General features: G+C 41.5%; 1 protein-coding gene and 1 non-coding gene across 2 annotated transcripts in view; both read left to right on the top strand.

Moving 5' to 3' along the window:
• Nucleotides 1-20,866, top strand: part of LOC141102863 (pyruvate dehydrogenase E1 component subunit beta, mitochondrial-like) — a 28,073-nt gene extending 7,207 nt beyond the window's left edge. Inside the window, exons 2-7 of the mRNA XM_073591894.1 lie at nt 6,948-7,055; nt 14,429-14,491; nt 17,482-17,517; nt 17,595-17,880; nt 17,979-18,090; nt 20,589-20,866. Coding sequence (XP_073447995.1) covers nt 6,948-7,055; nt 14,429-14,491; nt 17,482-17,517; nt 17,595-17,880; nt 17,979-17,998 — 513 coding nt within the window. The 3' untranslated portion in view covers nt 17,999-18,090; nt 20,589-20,866. The remainder of the gene's footprint in view (nt 1-6,947; nt 7,056-14,428; nt 14,492-17,481; nt 17,518-17,594; nt 17,881-17,978; nt 18,091-20,588) is intronic.
• A 2,005-nt stretch (nt 20,867-22,871) lies between these two features.
• Nucleotides 22,872-22,943, top strand: TRNAR-UCU (transfer RNA arginine (anticodon UCU)). Its single transcript has one exon. It is a non-coding gene; the product is annotated as a tRNA-Arg (tRNA).
• Nucleotides 22,944-25,934: the final 2,991 nt, after the last annotated feature.

Raw genomic sequence — 25,934 nt, 5'->3', positions numbered from 1 at the left:
AGTGACCGGCCCCCCAGTCTGAGCTCCGTACTTCCCTCGGTGGGGACGCACTGTCCCTCTCTGCACAAGGTCCCGACTCGATTGGATAGATTGATAGCTGCTGCTGTCAATAAAATCCAAGGACGTGGGCACCGGGGGGGCGGGGCCGAGTCCAGCATTCATATCTATGGACACTGAATGTGGGAACATGCCCGCAAGGTAACCCCCCCCGGTAGAGCACTTCTTCTAGGGGGTTATCACATGCAGAGAGGAGCCGCCGAGGGACCCCAGAAGTCGAGGATCGGGGCCACTCTGTGCAAAACGAGCTGCAGTGGAGGCAAGTATGACAGGTTTGTTATGTAAAAAAAAAAAAGAAAGGAGGGTTTACGATCACTTTAAAGTAACGCAGTAATGCCGTATCCCAAAAAATGCCTGCTCATGAAGGGGGTAAATCTTTCGGAGATCAAATGGTTAAAAGGCTTTACACATGATGGCCAGTTTAGAGGTACACATCGTGTTTTATAGCAGAAAGTAAAAAAAATATTTTTTCAAAATGTTTGGTCCACAGGCATGGTCCAGTTACTATCATCAGGAAACACACCCTGAGAAATAAGAAGTAGCTGTAAAATAAAAGCTGCAGGAGATCTGCAGCACTGAGATGCAACAAAGGATGAAAAAAGGTAAAAAGTTTTATATAAGAAATGGTCATTTGCTTTTATCACACACAGGGCTTTAGCAAACTAAATGCCATTACTTTAAAGGCCCCTTAATACCAGTCTGTTGCGGTGCATTAAATTCAGCATTTCACCTATTTATGTGCTGCAAATGTACGGCACAGACAAAAAAAATGTCCCTGTAATGCCACCTACTGTATATATGTGTTGGGGTGATATTCTAAAGCCTCGTACACACGATCGGATATTCCAACAACAAATGTGTGATGGAAGGGTTTTGTCAGATAATCCGTCCGTCTTTATGCTCCATCGGACAATTGTTGTCGGAATTCCTGACAACAAATGTTGGATAGCCATGCTCTCAAATTGTCCGACAACAAATGTGTCTTGTCGGATTATCCGATCTTGCGTACACAAGTCCGTCGGACTAAAATCCAAAGTACAAACACGCATGCCTAGAACCAATGCTAACCATCAGACAACATTAGCAGAAGTTGCATAAAGGGTGGCGCTAAAGAGCAGAAAAACCACGTAGTTTCGTAAAAGTTGGCTGAAAAAGTTCTGCCGTCTGTATGCAGAACAAGTTCAAGGCCAACGCCCTTCGGACAAAATTCCACGGCTTTGTCCGTCAGAAATCTGATCGTGTGTATGAGGCTTAAGGGTGAGTGCATGTGAATCGCACAGGAACGCTCTGCAGTGATTCACATGCAGTTCTGTGCATTGCGATTTCAGCATTTGAATGGGCTGAAATCGTACTACACCACACTACTGTATGCACTACTTTTTGAAACGCATTGCTGGGGCGCATGGTAATTTTGTTAAGTACCATGAAAAGTGATCTGAGCATAGATCATTTTTCAGAGCAGCGGCAGTCCTTGTAGCATATGTGGACAAGCCTTAAAAAAAAAACAAAGAAAAAAAGTTAGACATGAATATCCACAAGACACAAGTGATGAAATAAGAAAATGTAATATTAATTCAGACCGTATTGTATACATCAGCAGGAAAAAAAATATTTACCAAAAAAACCCCAAGTCTACACTCCGGCTTTTTTCACACTTTCTGCTTTCCACCCGTACCTACCACGTGAGGAATTCCTGTTCCAAAAATTGTTCTAAAGCAAATAATAAACAAAGATAAGATATTCTCATACTATAGTATATATAATACAATTGTTTACTTCCAACCCTCTGGTAAGAATCTGGAGGAGGCTCTTTTTTGCTCCACCATTACTGTGTCCATGTATATAAAAAGTCAGCTTCATAAAGACCTGGTTTGACCATATTGGTGTGGAGGAACTCTGGCCTACACAGAGCCCTGACCTCAACCCTATTTAATACCACTGGGATGATTGGGAATGCCAATTGTGAGCCAGATCTCCTTATCCAAAGTAAATAGTGGACCATACAAAGGCTCTTTTGGCCTAATAGGCAGAAACACTCCAAAATTCTTCTAAATGCAAGCAGGTGGAGGCGGGCATTCAGGTCATGTGATTGCTGTGATTGGCTCCCCATCACAAGCAGACATCAGGAGCTTTCTGGTACCTACTGGAAACTGTGCTGGGAGCGCTCTCATCACAGAAATGTTTACAATATATGCAGCCTCTCTGCATTAAAGCCCACCCGAAGAGAGGCCACATATATACATATGGCCTGTGGGAAGAGGTTAATACCCAAGGGTTTATAATAGGAAGCCCAATATAAGTGTGATGGTCCATAAACGTATGGCCATATAGTGAAGCTGCATCACTTGGACAGCTGAGGGAACTATGACCGGGATAACTCATCACTGGAGTCACAGAGATATAAGAAGCTTATTGATTTATTATGTGAGTAACCACATATAACTGAAAGATCATTTTATATAGAGATGGCCTTTCAACCTTGTGGATTATGGAAATATTATATTAAAACATATAATGTCATTAAAAAGTAGGAAAAATATGTATTTACATTCCCATTATTTACAATTTGGGGTCGTTTCCCCTCATACTAGCTTTTTTTTTCTCTTTTTTTCTGTTAAATGGAAGCATTGAATTGGTGGTTGATAAATAAGGTGGCTTTAAAAAATTCACCCCCACAACTTTCTTGCTAAAATCCTTCATTTAAAATAACCAATACTGACTTAAACCATTTCAAACCACATGCCCATTCACTGCAATGAGGCCAAAACAACTTTATTTGTTGTTCATTATGCTGATCCCAAATCAAAGTTTGTGCTTCTTCTTGACAATAAATCCACAGAGCTTATTTTTGGGCCATCAGGTTCAGATCCACTGAATTTCAGAGTTTTAAGCTTTTGTCCTGATCACGCACACGGGTCTTCCACAAAGTGCTTTCCATGTTTGACTTATAAAATCCAAGTCCTTGTAAGCCCACAGCCTGTGCCACACCAATAAAAAATTCAGTAGGAAGTTGCCCAATTCGCTATGGCAGACCTGTGCCACCTGGGCAGTCAAGGATACCTCGATGCACCGACAAGTCCTACGGTATGGCAATTAGTGCAAGGCATGTGAGGTGAGGAATGAAGAATTGGCTGCTTCAAACTAAAGTGTCCGGCAGGGGCGGATCCAGGGGGGGGCAACGGGGCAATTACACCCCCCGAGAACATACGAGCAGGTGAGCCAGCGGGTGAGCGAGTAATCATGCCGCCACCCCGGGGCGGGCCGGCGGCTGGCATGTGACTGAGGCTGAGCGAGGCAGCGAGCAGGCAGGTGTTGACGCCGCTCCCCTTCTGAATATGTGACTGAAGGGACGTTGCGTCGCGGCCATCCTGGTACTCCCGCACTCGTCCACAGTAAGCCTAGTGTTTGTAAGTCGGCAAGCGGACATCTTTATACACCCACCAGAGTCTTGCTTATCACAGTTATTTTTAACAGTAAACTCAACTTATATTTCACTAAATAAGCTGAGTTTACTGTTAAAAATAACTGTGAAAAGCAAGACTCCGGTGGGTGTATAAAGATGTCTGCTTGCCGACTTCTAACTCTAGTCTTACTGCTGACAAATGAGGGTGTACCAAGATGGCCGCAATGCAACATGCTTTTGCATGCATATTCTGATGAGTTACATGAGGTAATGAGTTACATTATCTCTCACTGCCCGCCCTCACTCTGGGACACGCTGCCACTGGCCAACAGTGGCAAGTGACAATCCGCATCTTGTGGCAGGCAACAGTGGCAAGTGACAATCCGCATCTTGTGGCAGGCAACAGTGGCAAGTGACAATCCGCATCTTGTGGCAGCCAACAGTGGCAAGTGACACGCTGCATCTGGTGGCAGGCGACGGTAGCAAGTGACACGCTCGGGGCTCCCAATGATTCTGCATTATGGTGAGTTGAACGATTTCATTTTACATTACAATGTAATAATATAAATAATGCGCTTCAATCATCCTGACACCACATCAACCATGGTGCTGTGATGATTGAAGCGCCAACACCAGCCATTGCCCTGACAAATTGCCCGCAAAATTTTATGGCAGTGCCCCTCCCGAGACTAGGCTCTGGATCCGCCCCTGGTGTCCGGTTTGGAATCTTCATGCCACATGATGTCTTGGTCGGTGGGCGGGGGGTCGCTGGGTAGAGGTGAGATTTCTGGGTCGTCCAGCTGGGAAGGATAAGCGAGAAAACTCCTGGCAAACAAAACAGGAGATAAAATGTTTTATTAATGACGTTTTTACAAAAGTAAAAAGGTACATTTCTGTAAAGTAATTCTAGATCTAAAAAAAATGAAGGAATTTATTGTGCCAAAGATACTAAACATTAATGTTTAAAGGACTCTTTCAGACAAATGTGGTATTTCAGAGGCAGATGGAGTTTTGCAGGCATAGAGTCCCCCATGGCTTCATCTCTATTACCACTCTTACTATATAAAAGAAAAAAAGACCAAAAATGTGGGATTGCTTACATTTATCACCTCTGCGGTTTTTATTTTTTACGCTATAAACAAAAAAAGAGCGACAATTTTGAAAAAAAAGCAATATTTTTTACTTTTTGCTATAATAAATATCCCCAAAAAATATATAAAAAAAACATTTTTTTTCCTCAGTTTAGGCCGATACGTATTCTTCTACATATTTTTGGTAAAAAAATAGCAATAAGCGTTTATTGATTGGTAAAAAAAATAGCAATAAGCGTTTATTGATTGGTTTGCGCAAAAGTTATAGCGTCTACAAAATAGGGGATAGTTTTATGGCATTTTTATTAATATTTTTTTTTTACTAGTAATGGCGGTGATCAGCAATTTTTATCGTGACTGCAACATTATGGCGGACACATCGGACACTTTTGGCGCTATTTTGGGACCGTTCACATTTATACAGTGATCAGTGCGATTAAAAATGCATTGATTACTGTGTAAATGTGATTGGCAGTGCAGGGGTTAAGTGTGTCCTAGGGAGTGATTCTAACTGTGGGGGGGAGGGGCTATGTGTGACATGACACTGATCACCACTCCCGATTACATTATTTTGTTTGAAGCTTGTAACTTGTTCCAGCATCTGCTGCCACTTCATAACACCCCCCCCCCCCATATACAGCGGGCAGGAGACATCTTTTACAGCCATCTGCTGTCACTGTTTGAAAATAACGTGATCATACAGGGCTTCTCTCGCCCCGCCCGGCTATGTCATTCATTCACAGTGCCCTGTGAATGGAAAACTACAAGTCCCACCAGCCTTTGTGAATATTCGTATTCTCTAAAAAATAATCCATACACATCTACCTTGTAATGGCATTGTTGGCCATTTGGTTTTTAGGTCCATGAGCAAATATTATTGTAACAGATTCACTAGCAGAGCAAAGATAGCACCCAACTGCCTCTATGGCAGTGATGGCACACCTTGGCACCCCAGATGTTTTAGAACTACATTTACCATGATGCTCACCTACACTGCAGAGTGCATGATCATCATGGGAAATGTAGTTCCAAAACATCTGGGGTGCCAAGGTTCACCATCACTGCTGTATGGGGTCACCCCCTTACTGGCCACACCAATAAGGTGTCACACCATGCTGTTCCCTTGGAGACCACAAAGATCGTGTAGCATATTGGCCACCACAGGAGCAGCTCTGTAGAGTCAGGTAAGTGTTCTATTTATCTAAGGAGCCGCCATCAGCAACAGGATCACTAGTCTGACCCGGCCCTAATGCTTGACAAATACCTTACAATCTTCTTTAGATCTACCAACAACTACATAGTACAAGGGCCTGTCTGATTGGATGCAAATTGACTGGAAAGATTAGGTGGGTCCTCATGTTACATAGTGTTGTTAAATCTAAAGTGGATTGTACAGAGATTGTATAATCGGATTGTAGAACTCGTGTCAACCGGGGTTCTGTTCAAATGGTACACTTGCTGTTCGAGTGGAAAACACAGCTTTTGACTAGCAAAGGCAAAAAGTGATCTGTTTTGCTTGCAATTCAAACGCACCTCAATAGTACAGGCTGCCCAAAATGAAATACAGCGCAATTCAGCTCAAACCCAGCTTCTGAACCGCCATGTGTAACACTCAATCAGTGGGATTTTTGTTGACTTGTGCCTGTTGCATTCCAAATGCAGGAAAACACCTGATGACCTGAGATCTTATCCCTCAGGGAAAGGCTAGGTTCACAATATTGTGATCAGGCATCACATGTGATTCGCACCGCATTGCTGTGCAGATCACATGCGATGTCTATGTGATGCAAATTCAGCCATACAAATTGTATGGCTGAAATCGCATAGCATTCACACCAAAATGGTGCAGGACCTTTTTTTTTTTTTGGTCCGCACTGGAATCGGATCTCGTGGGTGTCCAGACCTATGTGATCTGATTCCTGCGCCATTTGTCATTTCACACTGCGATCTGCGACCCGATTTGGGGGTGTCATTACATTTACATTGACACCCCCAGCGGTTTGTAGATGTCAGTGTGCGATGTGGGAACCGGCACTGAATCGCAGGGTTTCCCACAACACACCAGTGTGAACCGGGACTAACGTGGAAAATTAAAAAGCGGAAAATATATCTTTTACTCCAGTTTGAATACATCAGTTATGTATCCTCTGATAGACCCCGACAAGCTGCCATTGGTTCTCCTACAATAGAAACAACTGCACACAGGAAAGAAGAAAAGTGACAGAAATATGATTTAGCAAATTGACAATTTTCAGCCAATTTTCATGGCTGGAGCTTTGATGTATAATTTTTTTTTTTAATATTTCTTTAATCTTTCAGTACATGTTGTTTTTTTTTTCTTTCTTTCTTTGTAAATGTAAATAATTTCTTTAAAAAAAAAAATGATTTTGTTTTAGATCACTGTTCGGGATGCTCTGAACCAGGCTTTGGATGAAGAGCTGGAGAGAGACGAGGCGGTGTTCATGCTAGGAGAGGAAGTTGCACAATACGATGGAGCCTATAAGGTAGAGTACATAGGTGGATTATTTTAGTTTCTGGAAACCAATGAAAGCTGACAAAATTCCGAAAAACCATATCTCCGATCATTTCCTCCCCTCCCCCGCGATCACTCATCTCCAACAAGTTTTACTTTTATTGATGGCTCTGATCAAGCCTCACTCAGTTGACTTCTTCATTATATAAAATTAATGAAAATTCCAACTAGGTGAGTGAAATCCCATCATGGCAGTATTAGGTTAAAACAAAAAGAGGGAAATCTTGCGAGCCACAATGATCCAGTGCTCAATGTGCATAAATGTGAAACTCCTAAACAAACAAAATATATGTAGATAACTGTGAATATCTAGCCGCACACGCAGTTCACGTATTCATGTCCGTGCACAAGTATAGAAAAAATTATTTGCGCTGCGCTTGATATAAAAAAATTAAATAAAGTGGTATCAAAGATCCCTAGTGTATAAATATCAAATACGACTTACAAATTTCTATATGTGGTGTGTATCTTAACCTCTATATTATGCTTACATATCAAACACTAAGAGTGCAATGTGCATGTACACTCACGCCAAAGCAAACATAATCAAGTGATATATCAGATAACATGCAATATCTCACATCTAGTGTAGCATGCACAAAATCAAATCACATGAACATGAAATAACATAAAAGTGCTTGGTGCTTTTTAAACGCAGTCAAAATAATTTGAGCTTGGTGATCTCTTTATAATAAAGTGTCCATAAAATGTCCAAATTAAAAGTGCATCTGTGTTCAGCGAAATCCAACACATCAGGTGCAAATAAATCCAAGTGCTGCAATCAACTGTGATGAATCCTGGAAACCCCCCAAAGTGATTGCGCTCACCTCAAAGCGTGTGACACAGTGGCTAACTATGTCAAATCACGCTTGGTAGCCCCTCTATGGGCTCTGCAAGGTCATATAGATCCGATCTCCACTCACTTTAGGTTGACAAGGCTCCATAGACATCCATATATAGAATGAAGAGAGACTACATAGTGTAATACTATCAACCACTATTTTATTAAAATATAAAAAAATCGCTTCCCCCAAAAGGGGTACTCACATTCTCCTGGTGCTGCTGTGCACCAGACAATAAAGCGCCGTGTAAAATCGCTAGTTAATGTGCCGCAGGGAATGTTTTTCCTCCTAGCTCAGCTGTATGCTTCTCGTCCGTCCTGGCCCCTCCCCTACGTGTGTTCGACACAGGGGGGTCACGTGTCTTCATCAGGGGGATGTGATTGGACGGATGCTCTATCACCTAAATACTCTCCCGGCGGCCATTTTGCCTGAGATCGCAGACTAGATCCTAATGGGCTACATTACTCTATCTCCTGTATTGCGAATCAATACAAAGACGCTGCATAGTTATAAGCTGTCACTATGTACCCAATTTTAAACCTATACTAATCCAGGACGGAGCATTTAGGAGGAAAAAACAAGATGCCCCGCTGCACCAAACATAGCTATACTTATTACAATACATATTTATTAACATAAAACCGATCATTAAAATATATGGTATAAGCGATACAAAGGACAATCAAAACGATAAAAGTGAATAAAATAAGATAAAACAATATTAAACAACCTTACATATCACAAATTTTCTTCCTCAGAATATCTCTAATATATTGCGAACGCTACCCCATATACAATATGCTAGGGGTTGCCATATGCCATAACTGTCATGGGACCTGTATATCTGAGTGAAAACATACAAGTGCCAAATTTGAGTGAAAACGCACAAGTGCCAAATTTAAAAAACAGCAGTCCCCATACCCCATTAACCCTTACATCATTAAATCTTTTTATTAATCATCTGCAATTTCCAAATGAGGAGGAAGGGGGTGGGAGGTACGGGGGGGGGGGGGGGGGGGGGTGAGGGGTGGTTGGTTCGATTGCATCTCCGTCCGAGAAACAATAACAATATGAAGGGGGGTTAATATCTTGCTTGTGTGTAAAATCTTGTAAAGTAAATAAAATAGATCTATACCTTAAAGTGGCATACATAAATTATTCAACTTACTTCAACCCACATATATCTTGAGAGTAAATAAAAATTTTTAAATTCAATTAAAAATTACTTAAAAAACATGTGAGATCAAACTCTTTGTTCAAGCCGCCAGGCGACAAGGAGCCAAGCTGGTAAATCCACCAGGATTCACGTTTGCTAATGTCCCTGGTGTAATTGGAGCCTCTCCAGTTACGTTTAGGTGCTTCAATTCCCCAAAATATCATATCTTGCGTACTCTGATTATGAACCCTTTTAAAATGTATGGAGAGGTGATGTTTATCGTATGGAGGAGCATGTAAGAAATATAAGAAAGGGACACGATAAACATCACCTCTCCATACATTTTAAAAGGGTTCATAATCAGAGTACGCAAGATATGAAATTTTGGGGAATTGAAGCACCTAAACGTAACTGGAGAGGCTCCAATTACACCAGGGACATTAGCAAACGTGAATCCTGGTGGATTTACCAGCTTGGCTCCTTGTCGCCTGGCGGCTTGAACAAAGAGTTTGATCTCACATGTTTTTTAAGTAATTTTTAATTGAATTTAACATTTTTTATTTACTCTCAAGATATATGTGGGTTGAAGTAAGTTGAATAATTTATGTATGCCACTTTAAGGTATAGATCTATTTTATTTACTTTACAAGATTTTACAAACAAGCAAGATATTAACCCCCCTTCATATTGTTATTGTTTCTCGGACGGAGATGCAATCGAACCAACCACCCCTCACCCCCCCCCCCCCCCCCCCGTACCTCCCACCCCTTTCCTCCTCATTTGGAAATTGCAGATGATTAATAAAAAGATTTAATGATGTAAGGGTTAATGGGGTATGGGGACTGCTGTTTTTTAAATTTGGCACTTGTATGTTTTCACTCAGATATACAGGTCCCATGACAGTTATGGCATATGGCAACCCCTAGCATATTGTATATGGGGTAGCGTTCGCAATATATTAGAGATATTCTGAGGAAGAAAATTTGTGATATGTAAGGTTGTTTAATATTGTTTTATCTTATTTTATTCACTTTTATCGTTTTGATTGTCCTTTGTATCGCTTATACCATATATTTTAATGATCGGTTTTATGTTAATAAATATGTATTGTAATAAGTATAGCTATGTTTGGTGCAGCGGGGCATCTTGTTTTTTCCTCCTAAATGCTCCGTCCTGGATTAGTATAGGTTTAAAATTGGGTACATAGTGACAGCTTATAACTATGCAGCGTCTTTGTATTGATTCGCAATACAGGAGATAGAGTAATGTAGCCCATTAGGATCTAGTCTGCGATCTCAGGCAAAATGGCCGCCGGGAGAGTATTTAGGTGATAGAGCATCCGTCCAATCACATCCCCCTGATGAAGACACGTGACCCCCCTGTGTCGAACACGCGTAGGGGAGGGGCCAGGACGGACGAGAAGCATACAGCTGAGCTAGGAGGAAAAACATTCCCTGCGGCACATTAACTAGCGATTTTACACGGCGCTTTATTGTCTGGTGCACAGCAGCACCAGGAGAATGTGAGTACCCCTTTTGGGGGAAGCGATTTTTTTATATTTTAATAAAATAGTGGTTGATAGTATTACACTATGTAGTCTCTCTTCATTCTATATATGGATGTCTATGGAGCCTTGTCAACCTAAAGTGAGTGGAGATCGGATCTATATGACCTTGCAGAGCCCATAGAGGGGCTACCAAGCGTGATTTGACATAGTTAGCCACTGTGTCACACGCTTTGAGGTGAGCGCAATCACTTTGGGGGGTTTCCAGGATTCATCACAGTTGATTGCAGCACTTGGATTTATTTGCACCTGATGTGTTGGATTTCGCTGAACACAGATGCACTTTTAATTTGGACATTTTATGGACACTTTATTATAAAGAGATCACCAAGCTCAAATTATTTTGACTGCGTTTAAAAAGCACCAAGCACTTTTATGTTATTTCATGTTCATGTGATTTGATTTTGTGCATGCTACACTAGATGTGAGATATTGCATGTTATCTGATATATCACTTGATTATGTTTGCTTTGGCATGAGTGTACATGCACATTGCACTCTTAGTGTTTGATATGTAAGCATAATATAGAGGTTAAGATACACACCACATATAGAAATTTGTAAGTCGTATTTGATATTTATACACTAGGGATCTTTGATACCACTTTATTTAATTTTTTGATATCAAGCGCAGCGCAAATAATTTTTTCTATGGCAGTATTAGGATTTGGGAACTCTGTTACACGGGCCGTTACATCCGAGTCTAAGATGAATAAAACAGAATCAACCCAAAAGTGACACCAAGTTTGATCATTAATATCTATTTTATATGTATAGTAACACACTACTATCTTTGCGCTGACCTATTTCAGAAGACTTCTACTGTGAAAGCTGAGCCCAAAAAAACAGGCAAAGGTGAAAGGACTAGTCATCACCAGTATTGTCTGTGCTTTCCCTACAGCCAAGCTTTTCCTTATTACATGCTTTGTTCTCTGAGTAGATGCAGCTATCTTGTCAAAGGTCCGACGGAACGAATCCATCGGACAATTCGATCGTGTGTGGGCTTCATCTGACCTTTTCCGTCTAAAAATCTGACGGACCTTAGAAATAGAACAAGTTTCAAATCTTTCCGACGGACTTGATTCCTATCGAAAAATCTGTTCGTCGGTATGCTAGTCCGACGGACCAAAAATGACACAAGGGCAGCTATTGGCTACTGGCTATGAACTTCCTTATTCTAGTCCGATCGTACGCCATCACAATCGAAACGATCGGACTTTGGTGGGATCGTGTGTAGGCAAGTCTGTCTGGTCGGAACTCTGTCAAAGTCCTTCAGAGTTCAGTCCGACATGTAGTCCGCTCGTGTGTACGTGGCATTAGAGGTAGGGCCTTGCTTCATCATGTCGGAGCTGCCCACAATGACTGGTGATTGGTGGGAGATTATTCAAGAACCCACAAGAGAGGTGGAGGGAAATACAGCCACAAAATAAGTCAAAGTAAAAAAAAAAAATCCTTGCAAGGCCTCGTGTAAACCTTTCTTTCTAGCGACAGGAATAGTGTATAAAAAAAAACTGTATTTCCTGGCACAAGGATCATTAAATTCTGGGTTAAATAACCATTTCATGGCCCCCTGCTCCATATGGAGGAGTGCTTGTGATTCTGGCTTCCCTATTTCTCTCTTTGGATGATTTGTACTTGTTACCATTATGCATTATCGTATCTTTTACAGAGTGTTGTGACTTTTGTTTTTCTATTTGATCCCCTTCTGTTCTATGATCCTTGCCACTGAACATGTCTAGATGTGGTTTTTTGGACGTTTTTATCGTTAAAATAATTTGCAAAAAAGACTAAACAATTCACAATTGTATGATACGCAAGAAGGACCGTAAGTAAACTGAAACACGGGTTGATTTACTAAAACTGGAGAGATCAAAATCGGATGCAGCTGTGCATGGTAACCAATCCGCTTCTAACTTCAGCTTGTTCAATCAGGCTTTGACAATAAAACCTGAAATCTGATTACTATGCAGAAATGCACTAGATTTTACACTCTCCAGTTTTAGTAAATCAACCCCATAGTGTCAGAGAAGTTGGTCCATGTGCACATCTGTGGCTCCACAATTGGCCACAGAGGAAAGATGGGTAGAATTGTCAGCTGTCAGTCATAGCTGTAAATACCGGTGAGGAGTGTGTAATACTGCAGGACTGAGACCCAGCAGATTGTTCCATGAGTAGTAGTAGTAGTAGTCGTAGTCGTAGTCGTAGTAGTAGTAGTAGTAGTAGTAGTAGTAGTAGTGAGTGATTTCAGGATGAAGAATAGATACAGGGAGGCTGTGAAAGGGCTGCAGTTTGCACTCCTAACAAGGATCCAACAGATTGGCCTGTGTATAACAGAAATCTGCAGAGTGTGGTCTAGGTGAGGGGGGAGCTGTCAATACTCAGGCTCTGATGTTCACTCTCTTAGAGATTAGAAAGTTCAGTCTGTGAGTCCAGAAGCCGTAAATCACAGCTGGCTGCGAATTTTTGCAAAGAGAGATGTCAAGGAAACTATGTGCTGAATCGGCAGCTTGCATTATGACTGTAGAAAGTTACAAAACCTTGATGTACACCTGAACCAGTTATGGATCAGGGACTGGCCACATAAAAAGGTTCATTATGGGGAGAGCTGTCAGCTGTCAGCCTCAGGAGGCAGAAGGCACTAGATGGTAAATAGCAGTTCAGTCTTCTGTGTACACTGAGTGAAGGTCCAATGGTTTGTCCGTGCCAAGGATGACAAGGGGCAGTGAATGATAGTAATTGTTATAGTAGAACAAGATATAGTACAGATGATATCGCAAAAAGGCTGAAGGCAAAGATAAAGAGCACAAACTTGCAGCTCTCCACATACATGCTATGCAGAGCGGCTTTTTCAGGTAGCTGAGGAATGGGTAGTGGCTGGCAACACATTTCAGAGGAACACACTTCTTTCTCAAGTCTGTGGGGGAATAGATGGAGAGATAATATGGGGGAAAAAAAGGATACCTCATTCTCAAAAGAAGGAGACTATTACACATAAAAACAAAGTCGCATAAAAGGCACTATTAGAAACAAGCCAACAAAGTAGTGGTAAGCTTAATAAAACAACTGTAACCAGATGCAGAGTGTAAATACATTATTTGAAAGGCCTTGAGAGGAATAAACCTATTTTGTCCTTCTTGAATATCATGCAACTGGATTTTCCCATGTGTTGGGCCCTACTGTGGTTTTTTTTTTTTTTTTTTGTACTTAACCTTCTGGCTAGATCCCAGCCGCAGGTTTATTCTCCTTGGTTTCCCTCCAGACTGACCGATAATCTGATAGGGACAGTACCATATATATTTTTGTGAACAGTCGTGTCATCACCAAACTTCACTACAAATCTCGTGAGACTAGCAGTCGCAGGCACGGGCAGATTTACTAAAACCGGAGCACTCAGAATCTGGTGCAGCTGTGCATAGAAACCAATCGGCTTCTAATTTCAGCTTGTTCAGTTATTCTTTGACAATAGAACCTGGAAGCTGATTGGTTTCTATGCAGAGCTGCACCAGATTTCGTACTCTACAGTTTTAGTAAATAACCCCACAGTGATGATTTAAAGCTGCAGATATACAGCTATGAGGCTGTGTAGGTACAGAAAGGGCTTTTTTTAATTATTTATTTTCAGAATTAATTTAAGAACTTGGGTAAATCTTTCAAGGCACAATAACATTTCTAGGTGTTCTCTATCAGCACTTTTTGTGTTTAGGCTCAAAAAAAAAAAAAAAAAAGTGCTTAGTGTGTTTAGTTTGGAATCCATCAGTAACGTTTCCCCCTCTTTCCTTTAGATCAGTCGGGGACTTTGGAAGAAGTATGGTGACAAACGGATTATGGATACTCCTATATCTGAGGTAATGTGTGGTAAAAAGTATATTGGATAAAGCATTTTTTGCTCAGGTCAGATTCCATCTCTGAGTCCTTCCAAATCCCTGAAGTTGTGCCATGTTCACAGATACAGTGCCTTGAAAAAGTATTCATACCCCTTGAAATTTTCCACATTTTGTCATGTTACAACCAAAAATGTAAATTTTATTGGGATTTTATCTGTTAGACCAACACAAAGTGGCACATAATTGTGAAGTGGAAAGAAAATGATACATTTGTTTTCCAAATCTTTTACAAATATTTGAAAAGTGTGGGGTACATTTGTATTCAGCCCCCCTGAGTCAATACTCTTGTAGAACCTCCTTTCACTGCAATTATAGCTGCAAGTCTTTTTGGGGATGTCTCTACCAGATGTGCACATCTAGAGTGAAATTTTTGCCCATTCTTCTTTGAAAAACAGCTCAAGCTCTATCAGATTGGATGGAAAACGTCTGTGAACAGCAATTTTCAAGTCTTGCCACAGATTCTCAATTGAATTTAGGTCTGGACTTTGACTGGGCCATTCTATTATATGATAATGCTTTCATGTAAACCATTCCATTGTAGCTCTGGCTGTATGTTTAGGGTCGTTGTCCTCCTGGAAGGTGAACCTCTCCCCCCAGTCTCAGGTCTTGTACAGGTCTTCTTCTAACATTGCCTTGTATTTGGCTTTTCTGATTCATGCTCTCATTTTCGGTTTATGGATTGAACAGTGCTCAGTGAGATGTTCAAAGCTTGGGATATTATTTTATTTATACCTGAACCCTGCCTTTATCTTCTCCACAAGTTTATCCCTGACCTGTCCGGTGTGTTCCTTGGCCTTCATGATGCTGTTTGTTCACTAAGGTTCTCTAACAAACCTCTGAGGGCTTCACAGAACAGCTGTATTTATACTGCTATGTGTAAAGACCCCCCCCCCACCACCACCACTATGTCATTCCCTTTGCTAAAGTAGAACTTAGAGTCACGGTGATCTATAAATGGAGGACAGGTGATTGCTGGAAAGGTCCATCTATATATAGATCACATGTCATTCTTAGGAGCTGCTGTAGTACGGCTTCTATGAATGGAAGAGCTGAGCCGAAAGGGCGGGTGTAGTCAGGGACTCTTGATGGCATGACAGTCGCAGCATCTTCAGTTCTATTAACCTCCCTGGCGGTATGATTATTTCAGATTTTTGATGCTGAAAGCGGTACAATTGTTTTGCACAGAAATTTGGCGTTTTATATGGTAGGCCTGTAATTCTTAGGAATAATTCATTTAAATCTATCCAAACAAGAGTCTAGTAGACATCCCGGGTATGATAAAGTTTGAAAAATGAAATCAAAAATTATAATATAATAAATAACTATAAATAATTAAAACAAATAATAATATAATAATAATAAAAATTATTCAATAATGTAATCAAATCAAAAACACTGAAATTTGCTCAGCTGCAGAATTATCGCTTTCCCTTACTTTTAGTGTTTGATGACGGATTTCCCCACAAATCACTATCGCTCAATTCTGCAAGTGATTCTAATTTATTATCGCTGTTTTCTAGCTGGTCTAAAACCACTTTTGATTTAAATGGACGGTTTTGGTTGCTATGGACAATCTCCAGTTTCCAGGCAGAAAGAACAGTTTTTATAATAATAAATTGTATGCAGGGCACTGGACAGACCACTAGGGACAAAGGGGATGTGTAATTATTTGATACAGTACTGTAATCTGTAATATTACAGTGTACTGTATGTTTTACTTTTTGAATTTGGCGCCGAACTCCGTCCCCGCGCGTCGCAATGCTCGCAGGGAACGGAGCTCGGCACTGTGAATCGAGCGAGACACGGCGGCTCGCAGATCACAGCTGGGAGACATCGCAGGATCCAGGGGACAAGGTAAGTAACCTCTACAAGGATCCTGCGATGCGATTACGAGTTTGGCTAGGGGTTACCGCTTTTGCTACTGAAAATTCACCCCGAGCCAGACTCGGGAATACCGCCAGGGGGGTTAACACTCGCTGCTCCATGAAGGAGAATTTCAGCTAACAGAGCAGACAGGAGCACAAGGGACACATCCTACTTGATTGCAAGTAATGTCCCTTGTGCTGATTGATTTATTTCCTACTAAACTTGGGCTTTAATGTTTCATTAGTAATTGGTCTTCTCAGGAATCTTCCAGGACAGCATTCCTATATCTCAGTCATTGGTTTCCTTGTTCTTGCTAAATTAGTTTCTCTTATGCCGCGTACACACGAGCGGAACTTTGCGGCAGACTTTGCTCGGCGGACTTTTCGACAGACTTTACGACGGACTTTCTGAATGAACGGACTTGCCTACACACAATCCACCAAAGTCCGTTGAATTCGTACGTGATGACGTACGACCGGACTAAAACAAGGAAGTTCATAGCCAGTAGCCAATAGCTGCCCTAGCGTGGCTTTTTGTCCGTCGAACTAGCATACAGACGAGCGGACTTTTCGACCGGACTCAATTTTGACGGATTGATTTAAAACATGTTTCAAATCTAAGTCCGTCCAACTTTTGAGAAAACAAAGTCCGCTGGAGCCCACACACGATCGAATTGTCTGATGAAATCCCATCCGCTGGACAAAGTCTGCCGTAAAGTCCGCTCGTGTGTACATGGCATTACTCTGTAGTTCCTTCCACTTGGCATTAATGGAAGATGTTGGCAGAAGGGGCTTTTATCTGCTTTTCTGATAAATTTTCTTGTAGATTGAGGAATCGATCATTAGAAGGCTGTCCTGGAAAACTATTGGAGGAAAGCTTGTTAATTTTACATTTCTTAAAATAAAGTAGAATAACCAAGAGCTGTCTGCGGCAGAAGTCATTTCATACTTCTAGGTAAAACTGTAATTTTGTGCCATCTGCTGAATTAGGGTGTTGGTGTAGCTGGTTTATCAAAAGCTGACAAAAAGTAATGTTCTAATTCTATGTCAGATGTATAAATGTTGACTTTTTTTTTTTTTTGATAGATGGGATTTGCAGGTATCGCTGTTGGTGCTGCTATGGTATGTGTCCATTACAGATCACTGAACTCCATTTGCTTTGGTGCAGATATTTGTATATTAACTCTTTATTCCTACAGGCTGGATTGAGGCCAATATGTGAGTTTATGACATTTAACTTCTCCATGCAAGCCATTGATCAAGTCATTAATTCTGCTGCTAAGACCCATTACATGTCAGCTGGGTGCGTCCCTGTTCCAATCGTTTTCCGGGGACCCAACAGAGCATCGGCCGGTGTGGCTGCCCAGCATTCTCAGTGCTTTGCCGCCTGGTATGGGCACTGTGCAGGACTGAAGGTCGTGAGTCCCTGGAATGCCGAAGATGCAAAGGGTCTGCTGAAAGCTTCAATCCGAGATGATAATCCAGGTGAGAAGATTGACAGGGATTCAGGCAGACAAGTACTCCCCTTCATCGATTCGATGAGGTGCTTAAATTGTATTTTTAATTAATTTGTGTTTTTACAGTGGTTTTTTCTGGAGAATGAACTGATGTACGATGTTCCATTCGAACTGTCCGAAGAAGCTCAGTCTAAGGACTTTGTTGTTCCTATTGGTAAAGCAAAGATTGAACGGCCAGGTACACACTTCTTTTTTTCTGGATGTTTTATACCATTTCTGGCCCCATACTTATATAGGAAGTTATCCAGTGTCTGCCACTGAGTTTACAAAACCTTTCCTTAACAGTAGGGTTATAAACTCTGTAACTAATATTTTGTTAATTATTGTACAAATGTACATAAATCCTTAAATGTAGTGGCACGTCTGTCACTCCGGACACTGGCTGTAAAGGGAATGGAGATAAACTGCACCCTTAGGGCTAGTTTACACTTGCTTCAAAACAAGGCGTTGGACAGGCTTTGTTAAAGCTCTCTGAACACCAGTCAAAGCTCCTGTCACAAAATAAAATGAAAAATTGAAAAATTTTACTCCATGTCGCTTTAGTGGTGCTTCAAAGCATCTGCAAAGCCTCCATAGAAGTCTTTGGCAAAGTTCGCTTTGAGGCACCTGCAGCTTTTGAGAGTCTTTATTAAAATTTAGCTTAGCTTTGGAGAAATTGCAGGTATGACAAATACACACTACACACACACACACACTACACACACACACGAAGCATTATAAAAACATGTTGAAGCGTTGGCCGAATGCTGAAGCAAGTGTAAATGAGCCCTTAAAGAGACTCCTGTCACTATATTTTGCCCTGATTACTAGGCACATGCTTGCAGCCTGTACAGAATATATTCAAAGTAGCGTTCTCTCATAAGAGGCAAATTTTTATTTTTTACACTTGGAGCTAGTTTACAGTTGCTTCATAACAAGGCTTTGGACAGACTTTGTTAAAGCGGGGGTCCACCTAAACCGCCAAAAAAAAAAAATATTAAAAGCCAGCAGCTACAAATACTGCAGCTGCTGACTTTTAATACATGGCCACTTACCTGTCCCAGGGTCCAGCGATGTCGGCAGGGGACGCTGAGAACCCGCTCGGTTCTCGGCAGCTGCCGCCGCCATCCTAGGTGAGGGAATCAGGAAGTGAAGCGTTGCGGCTTCACTTCCCGGTTCCCTACTGCGCATGCGCGAGTCGTGCTGCGCGTCCCAAGTGGTCCCCGCTCTCTCCTGGGAGCTGTGAGATTCCCAGGAGACAGCGCGGAGGGACAGGAAGAGGCATAGACTCCCATGGGAGTCTATGCCGGAAGTGGGTGCAAATACCTGTCTTAGACAGGTATCTGCACCCCCCTCCCCCCTGAAAGGTGCCAAATGTGACACTGGAGGGGGGGAGGGTTCCGAAAAGTGGAAGTTCCATTTTTGTGTGGAACTCCGCTTTAAAGCTCTCTGAACGCCAGTCAAAGCCCCTGTCCCTAAATAAAATGGTTAGCTTACAGTCCTGTTTACACCTTGCATTTGCTTTGACCTAAAAATTATAACCCATGTCGCTTTAGTGGTGCTTCAAACTGTCTTCAAAGCCTCCCTAGAACTCTGACAAAGCTTGTTTGAAGCACCTGCGGCTTTTGAGAGGCTTTAATTCAGCTTCAGAAATTGTGTGTGTGTGTATATTACACACACACACAGCATCTATCAAGCTTCAAAAGAGCATCACGGAAGCTTCACCACGAAGCATTATTATTATTATTATTATACAGGATTTATATAGCGCCAACAGTTTACGTAGAGCTTTACAACTTGAGGGTAGACAGTACAAATACAATACACTTTAATACAGTAGGAATCAGAGCTTACAATCTAAGAAGCATTAAAAGCATGTTGAAGCGGTATGCGCTTTGTGAAGCCAAAGCAAGTGTTAATGGGCCCTTATGCCCCATACACACGATGAGATTATCGGACGAATGATCCGATGAGTTTACTAAAGTCACGAAAATTCTCGCAAGACAGAAATAAAATTCGGAAGTGATGTCATGTGTTGTAATGCATCTGTATTGCATTTTCGAAACGATAGCTGTACTGATTAATCGAAAATCGTACGAAAATTTTTTTCCTGCATGTCCGATAGAATACTGTCGGATGAACTGTCCTGATCGGCTCTCGAAAGCTCTGTACTAATGATCCGATTATCGTACGATCGCTTCGAAAGCGGTATTTTCCGTACGATTTTCTGATCGTGTGTACGGGGCATTAGAGTGTTCTAGCCACAGCCTTTATCTGCTCCCTCCCCCAGACCTCTACCTCTTATTCCTGATAGTAGAAAAATCTCACCAGATCAAAAGTGAAAACTGCTGGATAGTAACCCCACTGTCTGTGTGCATTTACAGTCATGGGAGGGATTATCAAAGAGAAGAAAAGGTACCGCTCCCCAGTGCAGTGCATTAGTATGTAGATAAATGTGCCGCCTTTTCTTCTCTTTGATAATGCTCTTACATCTCTGAATGGTGCACTGAAGCCGGCTCCCTTTCCTTCAATCGGCGGGGAGATCGCTGTCTCAGCTTAGACTGCCACTGCAAGTTTCATCTGGATCATTGTGAAGGGGGGAGGTTGCTGGTGGCTTGGAAGTCTAGGCATGAGCAGTGCTAACAAAATAAGAACTGTATACATTGTATGTATCACATGTCTTTGCTGTATCTACAGGCAGTCAGATCACTGTGGTCGCTCACTCTCGTCCTGTGGGTCACTGTATAGAGGCTGCCAATGTGCTGGCAAAGGAAGGGATTGATTGTGAGGTAAGAACGTAACAATATCTGCATAAATGAGCATTTTTATAAGTGTTTATTATAACCAAAAGATTCAGTTCTAAAAACATATACAGTACTGTGCAAAAGTTTAGGCAGGCGTGAAAAACATGCTGTGAAGTGTTACTAAACCCAGGAGCCTGCATTCACTATATCTGGTCTCCCACAGTACACAGAACATGGAAATGTGATTATTTTAGTAAATAGAAACTGCTAAATACCTTTTTTTTTCTTTCAGCAGTTTGAGCTGTCTTGTGATTTCTATCAGTGTCTGGTTAAGGCTTGTAGGAGGAGTTTTCATACTCCCATGACTGTCCTATGAGGCTGCATGACCCCTGACCCTCTGTCTTGATAGTGCTGATTGGCCCTGTGCTGATCACATGCACTCTCCCCAAGAAAAACAAACTCTCTAGCAATACATACCAAACCGAGCATGTGCAGCTTGTCCCCTATCCTCTGTACTATCCAGAGATGGCTTGGGGACTGTGGAAAAAGGGAGGATCAGAGAAGACAGGATCAAACAGCCTTTTTACAGATGGCAAAAGATTAACCCCTTCCACAGTTTGTATATGCAGCAAACCATGTTTGTTATACAGACTGATTTTACTGCTGGGGTTTAGTAACACTTTAAGAATACTTTCATAAATAGAAGTGTTTATCGTTTCTTATCAATTGACAAAATTGAAAGTAAATGAATGGAAGGGAAATTAAAATCCAGTATTTGGTGTGACCCCCCTTTTGTCTTTAAAATGGCATCAATTCTTCTAGGTACGCATGCAAACAGTGTTTTTTTTTTTTTTTTTAAAGTACTCGGCAGGTAGGTTGCTCCAAACAACATGGCCAACTAACCACAGATCTTCTGTGGATGTAGGCTGCCTCAGATCCTTCTGTCTTTTCATGTAATCCCAGACAAACTCCTTGTTCTTCTTTATGGTGAAGACAGTTCCTAATGACATTGGCTGTATGTTTGGGGTTGTTATCCTGCTGCAGAATAAATTTGGGGCCATTCACACACCTCCCTAATGGTATAGCATGATGGATAAGTATCTGACTGTATTTCTCACCATTGATCCTGACCAAATCTCCAACTCCTTTTGCAGAAATGCAGCCCCAAACCTGCAGGAACCTCCACCATGCTTCACTGTTCCCTGCAGACACTCGTTATTGTACCGCTCTCCAGCCCTTCCGAACAAACTGCCTCCGGCTACACCCAAATATTTCACATTTTGACTCATCATATTGGAGAAGTGACCACTGAAGCCTACAACAGCTGAAGGACTCTGTAGCTCTAGGTCACTCTACAAAATGGATCTGCATCTCTACATCACTTTAAGCGGAGTTCCACCCAAAATTTTTTTTTGAAAGTCAGCAGCTACAAATACTGCTGACTTTTAAAATATGGACACTTACCTGTCCAGGGCGCCCGCGATGTCGGCACCCGAAGCCGATCTGTCGATTGGCTCTCGGGTCCTGCCGCCGCCATCTTCGGTAAGGGAATCAGGAAGTGAAGCCTTGCGGCTTCACTTCCCAGTTCGCTACTGCGCATGCGTGAGCCACACTGCGCAATCAGGATGGTCCCTGCTGTCTCTGGGACCCGTGTGTTTCCCAGCAGACAGCAGGGGGGAGGGGGGACGGGAGGAGGCGTAGACTCCTGCGGGAATCTATGCCCAGAAGTGGGTGCAAATACCTGTATTATACAGGTATCTGCACCCCCCACCCCCTGAAAGGTGCCAAATGTGACACCGGAGGGGGGAGGGTTCCAAAAAGCGGAGGTTCCATTTTTGTGTGAACCTCTGCTTTAAGAATATCATAACCCAAGGGGAAATATGGGCGGCTCAATGGGTAGGGTGGATGGAATGAGAACCATTCAGAGTCCCTCCCTACAGGGCAGAATAGGAAAGATTCATAACACTACAATATGGACCTGTATCTCCAGTTCCTTTAGGAAATTTAAAGCCGAATGAGCAAGAGGATAAAAAGCGGAACTTCCCTTTATAGGTGAAGTTCTGCTTTAAGATCGGGCAGCACAGAGGCTTAGTAGTTAGCACTTCTGCCTTGCAGCACTGGGGTGTTTGGATCATATCCTGACCAGGACACTGTCTGCATGGAGTCTACATGTTCTCCCTGTGTTTACCCTCCAGGTACTCCGGTTTCCTCCCACACCCTAAGGACATGCTACCTCGCGTTGGTGGTGCAGTGGTAAGCATAGCTGCTTTCTAAGCAGCTGACCTGGGTTCAATTCCCGGCCAACGCAATCTCACAAGATGGCTGCCTCACCTGGTAAGTGTTACCCCCCCCCCTTCTTATAATAGCTGTATATACAATGTTCCCTCTACAACCTACCTACCATAGGGGCCATGCGATCGCTCCACAGAGAGCCAGAACGGGAATCTGTCAATGTACTATATATAAATATATATATATTTTGGGGGATATTTATTATAGCAAAAAGTAAAAAATATTTCTTTTTTTTTTTCAAAATTGCCACTCTTTTTTTGTTTATAGCACAAAAAATAAAAATCGCATAGGTGGTCAAATACCACCAAAAGAAAGCTCCTGTGGGAAAAAAAAGATGTCAATTTTGTTTGGGTTCAGCGTCGCACGACCGCACAAGTGTCAGTTAAAGCAACGCAGTGCCGAATCGCAAAGGGGGCTGAAGTGGTTAAAGTGTATTTTTTCCCAAAAAATTGCAGCTAAAAAAACGCTGCGCAAATACTGTGTGACATAAAAAATTGCATTGAATGCCTTCCCCCAGTGTGTCATTATCATAGGGACTCAAAATACATTGCAAAGCATTAAACAGAAAGTATAATGCATTTGCAGCAAGCACGTATTGTGATTCATCTCTTGCAAGCTGGCCCCTTTCACACTGGGGTGGTGGGGGCATCGGTGGTAAAGCGGCGCTATGTTTACCGTCATTTTAGCGGCGCTATTCGGCCGCTAGCGGGGCGGTTTTAACCCCCGCTAGTGGACCAAAAAGGGTTAAAACCGCCCGCAAAGCGCCGCTGCAGCAGCGCTATGCCGGCGGTATAGCCACGCTGCCCCATTGATTTCAATGGGCAGGAGCGGTTTAGGAGCAGCGCTTCTTCACCGCTCCAAAGATGCTGCTAGCAAGACTTTTTTTAGCGTCCTGACAGTGCACCGCTCCAGTGCGAAAGCCCCCGGGGCTTTCACATTGGAGAGACAGCAGCGGCTGTTCCAGGGCACTTTGCAGGCGCTATTTTTTGCGCTGCAGCGCCTGCAAAGTGCCCCAGTGTGAAAGGGGTCTTATAATTGTTATTGTATTAAAGCACACCCGGCCAGCACCAGATATATTTTTTCATGTTGTTTGCATTAATGCTAATTAATTTGTAGGTCTAACCTTTCCAGGTATTTACATTGTATTGTACAAAAAAGTGGCAACCACACCAACCTATAACTAGGCTTTGCAGTAAGGTACACATGGAAGAGCAACACACATCACAAAAAAAAATATTTCCAAGCACACTTACCAGCCTGCCTGCAAAACAACCAAATTGACCCTGAAATAAATTAACTTTTTGATTATATTCTAATTGTATGAGATACACTTTATTGATTACAGGTTCATCTCTGGTCAAAACTTTTTTTTCTTTTTGTTATATATCAATAAAGTTGAATAAAAAATTATTATTTTTTTAAAGTGTAAGAAAAATATTTAAATTAAATAAAATAAAAATAAATTGTTTCTCAGACGTGCACAATTATTAAATCTTAACTTATTGGGTATCTACTCATCGTAACCTAATTTTTAATATTTTATAAAAAAAATAAATTAAATAGGTATTATATGGTGTTTGTGTGCACTAAAATGCATTTAAGTGTATTTTTCCCTGAAAATTTGCATTTAATAAACAGCTGCGCGAATATCGTGTGATAAAAAAATTTGGCAACAACCACCATTTAAATCTCCAAATCTCTATTTTCAGAAAATATATCATGTTTGGGTATTATAAGCCATTTTATTGCTAAAAACATGTTTACAAATTTGAATTTTTTTTGTCAGTTAGAAAAAAAATAAAAAAAATTAATAAATATTAACTTTTTGGGCTTCTATTTATTCATCTTAACCTCATGTTTTATATTTTATAAAAATAAAATAGGTATTACACGGTGTTTGTGTGCACTAAAATGCATTCAAGTGTATTTTTTCCCTGAAAATTTGCATTTAATAAACAGCTGCATGAATATTGTGTGACATAAAATATGGCAACAACCACCATTTAATTCTCCAGGGTCGCTTCTTTCAGAAAATATATCATGTTTGGCTATTACAAGCCATTTTTCTAGCTAAAAAACACGTTCATTTTAACAAATGTGTGAAATGTCAAAATTGTTCTGGGCAGCGAAGGGTTAACATGTTTACAAATTTGAATTCTTTGTCAGTTAGAAAAAGGTCATGTGACATGCCCATATATGGGCATGTCACATGTGACTTGATGATGTCACAGTGGGAGAATCCTGTTATAACCAGCTCTGGCAGGAGCTGGGCTCACTCTCAGACTTTCTCTTGTGTGGAAAGGACGTGAGTTCTGTTGCTCTGAGACACGTTGCTTATTATTTTATAATAGCGCGTTTTCATAGCGAGAGAAGTGCGATAAAGTCAGTGGATCTTCTGTTTATCATCAAAGGAGACCCAATTATGCAATCGAAAATGGTTGCAGCGGAAAACCAGTCCCCCGCACAGCCCAAAGCCCCTCGTAGGGGGGTGTGTAAGGCTATCAGGCGGGGAATCAGGGCAGTTCTAAACACTGTCTGTATTCACCTAAAACCCAGACAGCGACACGCAGAAGGTATGTAGGATTTCATTCAATTAAAATGTAATAAAATGGGAGAGAATTCTATACTGGATACATTTTTATTATTCAAATATAATCTCAGCTCACTCCTTCAACTGGCAGTTGGGCAGTTGGGCAGCAGGAGACATGAATCAGGTGTGTGGGAGGAATGCCTAGATCTCATTGGCTGCCTGATGTAACTGACAAACACTTGTGTCCCATCACCAGTTTTAATTATGAATGCAATAGGAAAGTAATTATTCCCATCATCATTCTGCAAATTAATAATTATCCCAGTATTCTATATTTGGTTTTATTACATTAGTTATACAGAAGAGTTCTATCTGTCACATAACCTGGGATTGCTTCTAACTGACAAATTTCAAATAAAAAAAAAAAAAAGGACTATCTTCATGTACACTGCTGCTGGTAAACGGACATTTAGGATC

The sequence above is a fragment of the Aquarana catesbeiana genome, linkage group LG07, assembly GCF_042186555.1.
Source record: "Aquarana catesbeiana isolate 2022-GZ linkage group LG07, ASM4218655v1, whole genome shotgun sequence".
NCBI classification, from domain to species: Eukaryota; Metazoa; Chordata; class Amphibia; order Anura; family Ranidae; genus Aquarana; species Aquarana catesbeiana.
The sequence above is the reverse complement of the archived record's forward strand: the minus strand, read 5'-3'. Positions and strand labels throughout refer to the sequence as shown.